Source organism: Mandrillus leucophaeus, unplaced genomic scaffold (genome assembly GCF_000951045.1).
Source record: "Mandrillus leucophaeus isolate KB7577 unplaced genomic scaffold, Mleu.le_1.0 Scaffold770, whole genome shotgun sequence".
In the NCBI taxonomy this organism is placed as follows: domain Eukaryota; kingdom Metazoa; phylum Chordata; class Mammalia; order Primates; family Cercopithecidae; genus Mandrillus; species Mandrillus leucophaeus.
The window spans coordinates 534,363-546,050 of NW_012108364.1; the positions used below are offsets into that span (position 1 = coordinate 534,363).

Below are 11,688 nucleotides of genomic sequence, written 5' to 3' on the forward strand. Positions count from 1 at the left end.
GTTCACGCCATTCTCCTGCCTCAGCCTCCCAAGTAGTTGGGACTACAGGCGCCCGCCACCTCGCCTGGCTAGTTTTTTGTATTTTTAGTAGAGACGGAGTTTCACCATGTTAGCCAGGATGGTCTCCATCTCCAGACCTCGTGATCCGCCTGCCTCCGGCTCCTAGAGTGTTGGAATTACAGGCGTGAGCCACCGCGTCCGGCCGCTGCTTTTTTCTTTCTTTTTTTCTTGAAGAACTCTTTAGGGATAAATTTTCTCAGCCTTTTATCAGAAGCCTAGTTTTTTGAAATGAATATGGAAGAGGCTTGATTGAATTTATCCGTGAACTGTTGAGTCCATAAAATACAACACACAGTCCATGATTTTACATGAATAATTTTAAAATTCAGTTGGGAAGAACCACGTTTGAGACCAACGTCTTGGGGTAGTAGAAAGATGAAAATGATAGCAGAGAAAGGACTTTGGAGGCAACTTTAAGTGTGTAGACGAACAGAAACAAATTGTGTTTTTGTTTGTTTAAAGAGATGGAGTCTCACTATGTTACCCAGGCTGGTCTCAAACTCCTGGACTCAAGCATTTCTCCCGCCGCGGCCTCCTAAAGTTCTGGGATTACAGGCGTGAGCCACCGGCCAGATTAGATTTTTGGATAACATTTTAGGGGAAGAGATGATATCTGCATTCCCCACTTTGTTTTCAACAGTTTGCCTCTTGAGTTTCCCAAATTCTAGCATTGTGAGACACCTAGTGGTGAAGTAGCAGTACAATTGCCATAACCTTCTAAAAGGACCGTGACCGGCCGGGTGCAGTGGCTCAAGCCTGTAATCCCAGTACTTTGGGAGGCCAAGGTGGGTGGATCACCTGACGTCAAGCGTGCGAGACCAACCTGGCCAACATGGCGAAAGCCCGTCTCTACTAAAAATACACAAATTAGCCGGGCGTGGTGGTGTGCACCTGTAATCCCAGCCAGTGGGGAGGCTGAGGCAGGAGAATTGGTTGAACCCGGGAGGCAGAGGCTGCAGTGAGGCGAAATCGCGCCATTGTACTCCAGCCTGGGCAACAAGAGACTCCCATCTCAAAAAAAAATAATAATAAATAACTAAAAAATATATAAATAAAAACAAAAGGACTGTGATCCAAATTGAGTGAAAAGTGTTATTTAGCAGAATTACTTTCAGAGAGGGAGAAAACAGTTCATGGGTGGAGGTGTAATTTGAATATGCATTCTAGTTTATTATTTGTAAAACAAAATTGTTTAAAAATAGAACAAAATTATAAAAAGCAGTTTGATAAATCTTGGCTTGTGACCATATGCAGAAGTTAGCAGTGATCTGAGAGGATGTAGATCAGAAGGGGACATGTATGACATTTATCAAAAATGAGTATAGACTTAAAAGGTTAAAAAATACTTAGACTTTGTTTAGTAAAAATAATCTTTTAATGATCATCAAACCATAAAGAAATAATTTGTGTTTAGAGTAGCAATTTGCTTTTGTAACAAAGATCATTCACTCATATATTTGATTAAATTTAAGCATAAATAAATTACTGTCACATTACAGCCAACTAAATAGATCTTCCCAGGATCTTTTAATGGAGAAAAATTGTGCATTTGTCCTGGAGAAAACTTTGAAGGAATGACAGTCTTCTTCGTGTCCTTTGAATCATCTGGAAAAATATCGAAAACTATAATAAATTTTTTTTCTTAACACTATTTTTATCAAAACAAATTTGTTAGCTTTCTTTAAGATTTATTTCAGGTTTCTAAAAAGAAGGAATATGATGATACTGTTGAAAAGGTTAAAGAGTAAAATATTTCTTAGTGTCATTCTTTGCTCGTGTAACTACTGAGTAACTTCTTTAAGTAATTGAGTTGCATTCTTTATTTGCAACTTCAAGAATATTTTAAATGGTGGTTTCCCCATAAATAGTTGCCTGTTAACTGTGAATTCAAGGCTGAAACTGGACCTTGCATCACAAAATATTTAGAAAGTGAGATATGAATAAGTACAACATGCCAAGTTTGAAATGGCCCTGTCTGTGGTGCAGTGGTGCATTATGGTTAGCTCAAGAAGAATGTGTTAGTAGTTTATTGATGAGCCAGAGTCTTTGTAAAGGCTTAAGTCTGGGAATTCACACCTTGTGAATGGTTATGGGGACTAGATTTCTACAACAGGTCTGTGTTACATGTTTGAACATTACTTGAGTTGTTCAGCCTGATTGCAGGTGGATGTAGTGGCAGCACGCATTATTTGACACATTTCCCAAAGATGTTTAAAAAGTAGCATATAGTGTTTTCTGACTAGACTAATATAAGCTGGCACAAATAAGCTGGAATATTAAAATGAAAATTGTTTAGTTCTGTGAAAATCATAAGGTAATAATATCAAAATAATGCTTCTAGGTTTTTTCTCTTTAGGGTAGTTCAATAAAATATGTGTACATGGTGCTTAGCCTATAGTTAATCAAGTGATCTTCGAATATTTATAAACTGAACATTTTGGCTTTTTGATGTCAACAACTCATTTTAAGTAGGATATACAACAGTTTTTTATGGAGTAGAATTTTTTTTTAAAGTAACTTTTCAAAAATTGTCTTACAATTTTCCATTATTATCTGTACTCATAACAAATAATGTATTTTGGTGTAAGCTGCCTGGATTCTCATTTCAAAGGCAGAATAACTTTGTTGTCACTTTGCAGAAACAGAGATTTTGAAGATGTCTCAAAAACACTCAGGTCAAGCTGGCACTGAAGCAGGAAATGGGGTGGACTCTCCTCCAATTGTCAACTCCAAGTACTCCACCTTCAGAGATTTTTGTTCCACATCTTCATTTCAAGATAGTGGCTACAATGAGTTAAAATCTTATAGCTTTGATAATACAGATAAAGAATATCTTGGAAAGAAAGTAAAAGGCCCAACATTACTCCATGAGCACCCTGAAACTTCAGGCCTGGGCTTAACACATTCTTTAGAGTCTCCCACTCAAAAAAAGAAATTTATCTTGCCTAGGAAGGAAAATGATAAAACCCCAGAACTTTGTGAAACACCTAAAATCAGTGGGAAAAAATGTTTACCTCGCAGAAGGTTGCATGTATCTTTCTCTCTTCTAAAGGGGGACTTTGAATCACAAAATAGTGCTCTAGAAAGTAGTATAAGCCAAGTTCTCAACTTAGAAAAAAACATTCCAAGCAGTGCTTCAGGTTTTTCCAGGGCAAATAATTTTAGCCCTTTAGTTACTAGCACTTTAAAAACAGAAGAAGTGACTTCATGCAGTCAAAAATTGAGGCTTAATTTTTCTCAGCAAAAGACTTCCACAATTGATGATTCCAAAGATGATTGTAGCCTATTTGAAGTTGAATGTATATCTCCAATTCAGGGCAATGATTTTAAAGACTCTATCACGCATGACTTCAGTGATAGCAGTTTATGCATTAATGATGAGAATGCATGTCCAGAGCTCCTGGGCTCCTCTGTTAGTGGAACAACTTGTGGAACAGATGAGGACATATTTGTGACTCCGATAAGTAATCTTGTGGCAAACATTCGATTTAATGCAAGTCAAATACTTTCTCCTTCACCTGAAGTGAGAGGCAATATTTCAACGCCTGAAGACAGTGGTTTTAACTCACTTAGCTTGGAGAAATCAGAAGATTCCCTCTCTGACCAGGAGGGTTCTTTTCAAGAACTACTTCAGAAACATAAGGGGACTCCCAAAGTGGGGGACACCATAAGAAAGACAAGACATCTTGGAAGGTCGAGAAGACTGTCCACCCTTCGGGAGCAAAGCTCGCAGTCAGAGACAGAAGAGGAAAAGCAGATTGTCCACCCTGACTCTGAAAAAAGAGCAGCAGCTGCTTCTGCCATCTCAGAGGGTCAGCTGAGCGGTGATGAGAGTGGGGATTTGACCTTTAGCTTAAAGAATTTATCGAAGACCCCAGCCTTGCAATTGGTGCATGAGCTGTTCATGAAAAGCAAAAGAAAAAGATTCCAGGAAAATAGTGGACATGAATTCTTAGAGCAAGGGAATGGGGAGAAAATAGCTGTGCTACAGTGTATACTTGCAGGACTGATTGGCAAGAAAATGGGTATAGAAAAACTGGACATCTTAACAGAATTAAAATACAGAAATTTAAAGCATATTCTTGCTATGGTTTTAGATTCCTTGACTGCAGAGAGCCTATGCAGGTAAGAAGTAAGAGTTATTTATGAAATAAAACTTACCTTTTTTTAAGTTGGAAAGTTTTTCTGTGACTTGAGTGGTTGTCCTTTATTTTGTTTTATTATCTCTATCTTTTGTTATCTTATATCAAAGGTAGTTTAAGTGAACTTCCCAGCAAAGCTAACTAGTACAGATCCTTCTGTTTTTTTGTTTTTTGGTTTTTGGGTTTTTTTTGAGATGGAGTCTTGCTGTGTCGCCCAGGCTCGAGTGCAGTGGTATGATCTCGGCTCACTGCAAGCTCCGCCTCCTGGGTTCACGCCATTCTCCTGCCTCAGCCTCCTGAGCAGCTGAGACTACAGGTGCCCGCCACCATGCCTGGCTAATTTTTTGTATTTTTAGGAGGGATGGGATTTCACCATGTTAGCCAGGATGATCTCGATCTCCTGACCTTGTGATCCACCTGCCTCGGACTCCCAAAGTGCTGGGATTACAGGCATAAGCCACCGCGCCCGGCCAATCCTTCTGTTTAAAAGCCTGCTTAAGTAGCAATAATATAGTCTTTTTTTCTGAATAAAGTTCTTATCACTGTCATTTGGAAAGAGAGTTGCTAAATGTTGAATTTTAAATTTTCAAGATGGCAAGCTCTATTCCATGTAAGTTGTTTGATGATTTAATAGTTCAGATCATATTGTCAGATTGCAAGTAGTATTAAAGTTATGACACTTTGTCAGAAATATTGTAATGCATTGTGGTGACTGAGAAATGGCAGTGTACAAAGAATACCACTTAATTATTTAAGTTCTAGAATTTAAAAACAGTGGCTAGCTTTCATTTTAGGTTTTGATCTTTCCAGAGATCAGGGTAATATGGATTATTTCATTTTTATTGTTAACACAGCAGTGAAAGTTAATTACTTTGGGGAATTTCAAGAAATTAGAAACTGAAGAATTTGTTTTCACAGATGTTGCAGTAGATTGAATGCTGCTGCATAATAAAGAGAAAGACATTTCAGAATATTGAGGGTGGGAACTAGGGTTACAAAGACTAAAATGAGCCTCTGTTCATGCCAATTTGGGGGAGTTACAGGACAATCAGAAGACAAGACCCATGGGAATGCCATGGCAATGAAGGAGAGAAGTCATGTGGAACAGAATTTCTGCAAAGTGATATGGTTATGGAGGAACATGCAGGAAGTTAGCGAACCTCTTTCTTGACAGGTATATGTCAAGAGTTTTTTATAGGGTCCTTGGTTTTTTTGTTTTGTTTTGTTTTTAGTTTTTGTAGAGATGGGGTCTCACTGTGTTACCCAGGCTGGTCTGGAACTCCTGAATTCAAGTGATCCTCCCACCTCGGCCTCCCAAAGTGCTGGGATTACAGGTGTGAGCCACTGCTTGTTCTCTCCTTGTTGTTTTTATGGCCACTACTTCCATCAAAGCCCTTTATCTTTCCTCCACACATTAATTGTATGTTTATTGTAGAGAACTGTAGGATTTCTTACCTGGAAGTCTTCTAAGGTATCTAGTTCAATCACATGTTTCGCAGAGGAGGAAATAAGCCCCAGAGAAGTAACCTTCTGACAGCCACTCAAGGAGATAGGAATAGATCTAGGTCTATAATGAGCTCTCTGATTTCTAATCTAGTATTTTTCCATAAACTTTTATTAAGGTTTAAGGCTTTCTGAAATAGATTTGATCAAGAATGTATTTGGTATATCTTAAGTAGGATAATAAACAGATTAGTGCACCCATGTTGTATGCCTTTTAAAAATGTTCAAATGATAAACTTTTTAAAAAATTAAGGAGATGGCTGAGATACAGGATTTTAAAAATATTTTTGGTATGGATGGGGTCTTACCACATTGCCCAGGCTGGTCTCAAACTCCTGGGCTCTAGCAATCCTCCTGCCTTGGCCTCCCAAAGTGCTGGGGTCACAGGTGTGAGCAACTGTGACCGGCCAGGAATGCTTTTTTTATATGCTGGAGTATTTTCATCAATTAAAATTAAAATTGGGTGACACTTTTGGGTGCTTGCTTATGTGAGCAGTTGATTTTCAGTCATATTTCAACAATTGTCTCTCCTTCCCATCTCTCCAAAAGTACAGTATTGGTACTACAAAGTATGTAACTATGTTGGCAATACTGTTCTTCCTAGTAACTTGTGAGTTGATAATCAGTTGCAGTATCTGTGGCAAATACCCAATTATGTAGTTCATTTCTTCCCTATTATTGGGTGACTTTATGTCTGTTCCTTTCCTTCCCTCTGATATAGGGCACATATATCAGCTTAGAGAGAGTTAATGGCAATTGAAGTGGCCATGGTAGCTGGAAGAATAGTAGTTTTGACAACTGGGACCCTCTGTAAGAAGTGACTTTTTTATTTCAATCTTTTCTGACCTTACTCCTTTTGATTTGTTAGAATAACAAAAAAAAAAAAAGACCAGATTAACAGTCAAAGTATTACTTTTTAATAATAATATTATCAAAGTTATTGATAAATCAGCAATCACTGGACAAAAATTGTGGTTTTAGCTGCTTCATTCTCATAAACTTTGGTTAATGAAGTAGGAACTCTGGTACGACCCATAATAGTATTTATAGTTGGCACTTAGTAATGCCAATGACAGATTAATTGTGCTTGTGTTTATGTAATCAAAATGACAGAGATAAACACAGGAATAGGAGAAATTGATGAAACCTCTTGTGTTAGAGATGACAATCATTTCCTGTATCTCTTGTTCCAAATTTTTAATGTTACATTTGAAGTTAAATCCTCTTAATCAGTCTCCCAGTGGATTCATACTGGCTTTATATGACCATTTATAAAAGAGTAATCTATCTATATAATGCTGGCATATATTTTACATTTTAATAGGAATTCTTTTATATGATGAATCAGTATGAAATAACAGTGTTGACTAAGTCATATTTTTAATCTAAATTTTTAGGTTTAGATTTACTGCCCAAAATCTTGAAGACAAATTTTTCTCATTAGTTAGCATACACAACAAAATGTTAATCCTATAGAATGTATGCAATTTAAGGATGGATCTTTTTGTTATAGTGTTTGGAAAGTAAGCAGAAATTGGCGTGAAATTGTTGTTCAAGATAAAAATGCAAATCGGAGGAGAAAATTTTATATCACACAACTGAAAACAGATTCCGAGGTAATGTATATAATACTTCTCTAAAATGGATTTGTATAAATACATAATAATCTCATGTTGCTAGACAACCTAATTTGGTTTTCCTGCTATCTTTTAATCTTTTCCATTTAACAAACATTTACTCATAAATTCTTTAGCTTTCCCAAACTCATTTTTCACCCAGTCTGTAAATGGAATAAACAACTTAGCATCAAGAACATCTTTTTGGGCTTTGTTGCTGCTTACGTGTATGTGCTCTTAGCAACATTTGAATACCAATTATATGCTGGATCCTAATCATAATGAGATATGCTTATAGCATTTTTAATCCAGTCTTTCGAGTGGACATTACATGCTAGTGACTGTACCAGTACTCAGATTACAATGGTGAACATTTCTGATATGGTTCCTGCTCTTTTGGAGCACACACCCAAATAGGTGACTACAATCCAGGTATGTTAAAGGAAGCCCAGAGTTATTTAAAGGAGTTTTTGACTGATACTTGGGAATCAGGAGAAGTACGTCTCTACTGATACCTGAATGATGAGTTAGCAGTTAGCCAGGTGAACACAGAGAAGAGGGTTTTAGCAGAGAAAATAACATATGTACAAGCCTGGAGGTAAGTGAGCAAAGCAAATCAGTACCTGTGAAGCATCATAAACTTGCAATCCCTTGACGATTTGAATTCTGGCTTTAAAATTACAAGAAAAGTCCTACAGAAGCTGATGGATTCCTGTCAGTCATGCTGTTTTGTGTAATAGGTATCTGATGACTCTAGCACCCATGTTTGATTATAGATTTAACTTTAGGCCAAAAAAAATTCTGAGAGTTCAATAATTCATTCCTGTTCTAGTGAAAAATATTTAATAACATACTATAAGTAAATTTCTAATTTGACTAAATATAATAATTGGAATGAAGCATGGCATAAACAAATATGAACATCTACATATAGATTGGCAGGTTTTTCATTACAGCGAACTATTAGGGACTGCTATTAACTAAAACTTTGACTTTCTTTTTTATTTTGAAGAAAAGCTTTACCTTTTCACCCTTTCAGAGCTCCTGGCTACTTCTGTAGCTACTGGCTCTGGGAGTTTATAATAGGGAAGATATTAATTGCCTTCTTAACATCTCTTTTTTGAATGCTGCCCTGTATACTAAGGACAGACTTAAAAAACAGTTGTTTAAGCATGCACTTATTAATATTTAAACATTTGGCTCCATATACTCCTTAACTCCTCTAAGGAAGAAGCATATGGTTGTGCTGGCAACCCTCCATGTAACTCCAGATAATGAAATATTCAATTCTCAAAAAAAAAAAAAAAAGAGAAATATTCTCATATTTGGCCAGGCACAGTGGCTCATGCCTATAATCTCAGCACTTTGGGAAGCCGAGGTTGGTGGATCACTTGACATCAGGAGTTCGAGACCAGCCTGACCAACATGGTGGAACCCCTTTCTCTACTAAAAATACAAAAATTAGCTGGGTGTGGTGGTGCAGGCTTGTAATCCCAGCTACTTGGGAGGCTGAGGCAGGAGGATCGCTTGAACCTGGGAGGTGGAGGTTGCAGTGAGCTGAGATCATGCCATTGCACTCCAGCCTGGGTGGCAGAGTTAAACTTTGTCTCAAAAAAAAAAAAAAAAAAAGAAAAAGAAAAAATTCTATCCTCATACTCTGCAATCACTTTTTTAAAAACTCAGTTTCTTAAAGAACTGTACTTTTCCTCCTTTCTTATGCTCTTTTTCTTATTTTGACTTGCTTTTTAAAATCTTTTTCAAAGTAATACATGGTTTAAAAAGTCAAATTGGACTATCGTAACAAAATATACCATTATGCCTTCATACTCTTGATTCTTGTTCCATTAAGACAATCATTTTCAACACTTTCTTCTAGTATTTAGCTCCATATTTCTAAATGATTTTATTTCCTTGTCATTTCTTTACTATTTTCTATAGAAGGATTAGGTTCTCTAACCTCTCACTACTACTACCACTACCAACATAACCCCTCTCTCTCTCTGAATTCCTTTCTCTCTTTTCCTATCTTATGACTATAGTTACACCACCGTTTGGGAATGAATCAGAATTAGGTGCTGATATTATAAAGATTGTATTGAGATTATTATAACTTTTTTCACAGCTTTAGTATGTCGTACACTATGATTACACTTTCGTTCTTGTATAACTTTTTCCCTCCAGAGTTAATAATTGCCTAGTTTTCTGTCTCTCTCTTTTATTTATTTATTTTTGCTTAGTGTTTCTCTATACAGATCCCTGATTCATCTCCCATTATCCACCAGAACTGAAAGTCTCCTCTGTGTAAGTCCAAACAAATCAGGTATTCTACCTGTTCCTTCTTTTCCTCAGAGACATCCTTCCTGGGGCCCTTTGCTGTCCTATTCCAACATAGACTGGTTGCTTCCTACTTGAACTATTCCAGTGTATTATTAACCAAAACAAAAAAAAGTATACAAGAAAGTTATTTGATGGTTTTCTCCACTCTTTTGTTTACTTCTTGCCTACAGCTGCTCTTCCTACAACCGCAGAGTTGAGTAGCTGGAACTACATGGCCCACAAAGTCTAGACTATATATTATCTGGTCCTTTACAGGAAAGGTTTGCTGAACCAAACTTTAAAAAATGGAAAAGTAACCAGACATACAAACTTAGATGTAGAATTTAATTTAAAATTTTTTCTTTTTATATTTATTTAAGTGAGAAAAGGTCCTTTTTTTTTTTTTTTCTAAAAAGGAATGGCCTAGGGAGAGAATTCTGATGGCAAAAAAAAAAAAACTCTTCAAAGCTTGTAAATCCGTGTGCAACAGAAAGCTATCCTGGAACTGTTTTGGTATTGCAATATTGATGCCTCTTGTCCTTTACCACAGGGGGCTGTATTAAATGTCGAGGATGCTGCCACTCGGCTCCAGCTTTTAAATCGCTCAGCTTTAAGATCTGTGCAGGCACAGGCTAGGATACCTGGTTCTCAGAGAGAGCAAGTGTCAACATTATCTCCCTGGGGAGAAGTTTTGACACCTCTAGCAAGCTCTTCTGTTACTCACTTAAGTAGTAAACAGGAAGAATATGTTAAGGTGAGTATTTATTATATAATAAGTTATTAGAAATATTTACAGAGTTTGAAATAAAGTGCTCCTCTATATGAAACCAGAAGATTTAGTGTGTGTGCTTTCACTGCAGGTTGCCAAAACACTTTTTATTGATGAAGCATTAAAACCTTGCCCAAGGTGCCAGTCCCCTGCTAAATACCAGCCATATAAGAAAAGGGGACTGTGTAGCCGCACAGCCTGTGGTTTTGACTTTTGTGTGTTATGTTTGTGTGCTTATCATGGGTCTGAAGAATGTAGTAGAGGAGCAGCAAAGCCAAGAAATAGAAAAGATGCTCTCCCAGGAAGTGCCCAGAGTAAGCGGAATTTAAAACGCCTCTGAAGAGACTAAATATAGAAGCACTCCCCCATGCAGTGTTCTATTTATCTGACTTAAAATTATGAATATTTTGAATACATGCAAATCTTCCCATTAATGACAGGTGATGATTTTTTCCTATTTTGTATATATTATAATCCATGGCATTGTATGTTTTCTTTAAAGTTCGTTTTGAAAAAACTTTATTTTACTATGTCATTTTACCCATTTTAATAACTTGGTGTTTTAAATAAAGAATTTTCATTGTTATATGTATGTATTTTATTGTTTTATATAACATTTTAAATTTGTGCATTTCATCACTCTCTGTTGAAATGTTCTTCAATAATTTTTTAAAAAATAGTTTTTCAAATAGTATTAAAGATTTTGAACTCGAGACAGATGGCCTTATAGATTTGGAAAATGAGTACTTGACTGAAATGAAATATAAATAAAATATTTTCAGAAGTTCTATCGAATTTATTCTATAATTTCAGTCTCTGGTTAAGTAAAATTTACTGAATATTAATAACTAGGAAGACATAAAGAGTAACTTATTAGAAGTATATAGTTATTCATAATGGGAGTCTTAGTTAATATACCCTTATAAGTAACACATTTCAAATAAGAACTTTAAAAAATTCTAGAACTATAGGCACAGATTTCATTTATTTAATCTAATCTGGATATTCTGACAAATTTGGGCTGGTTGGAAAAGACAGATTTAAGTACGAAGGTTTACTAAGTTATTTATAAAGTACTTTAAAAAGTACTTAAATGATTTATAAATCATTTCCAAAAATGATTTGAGTTTGCATGTTCTGTTTATAGAACAGCAGCAAGAAAGAGATAAGTTTTTGTTTTGTTTTGTTTTGTTTTGTTTTGTTTTATTTTGAGGCATGGTCTAGCTCTGTCTTCTCAGGCTGGAGTGCAGTGGCATGATCTCATGGGATCTCGGCTCACTGT

The 11,688-nt window shown here is 36.3% G+C and overlaps 1 protein-coding gene across 1 annotated transcript; it reads left to right on the top strand.

Annotated features, from left to right (window-relative positions):
• The first annotated feature begins 2,700 nt into the window (after window positions 1-2,700).
• FBXO43 (F-box protein 43) lies at window positions 2,701-11,117 on the top strand. The gene is made up of 4 exons (XM_011966730.1): window positions 2,701-4,185; window positions 7,219-7,321; window positions 10,188-10,391; window positions 10,498-11,117. Exons 1-4 carry the CDS (start codon window positions 2,717-2,719, stop codon window positions 10,744-10,746), a joined length of 2,025 nt encoding a protein of 674 aa, XP_011822120.1. The 5' UTR covers window positions 2,701-2,716; the 3' UTR covers window positions 10,747-11,117.
• The last annotated feature ends 571 nt before the right edge of the window (window positions 11,118-11,688 follow it).

What these genes read in the sequence shown, in the direction of transcription:
- FBXO43 (XM_011966730.1), top strand. Translation starts at nt 2,717, where the DNA reads ATGTCTCAAAAACACTCAGGTCAAGCTGGCACTGAAGCAGGAAATGGG. An exon ending in ACTGCAGAGAGCCTATGCAG is followed by an intron (nt 4,186 to 7,218) that starts GTAAGAAGTAAG and finishes TTTTTGTTATAG; the next exon opens with TGTTTGGAAAGTAAGCAGAA. An exon ending in AACTGAAAACAGATTCCGAG is followed by an intron (nt 7,322 to 10,187) that starts GTAATGTATATA and finishes CCTTTACCACAG; the next exon opens with GGGGCTGTATTAAATGTCGA.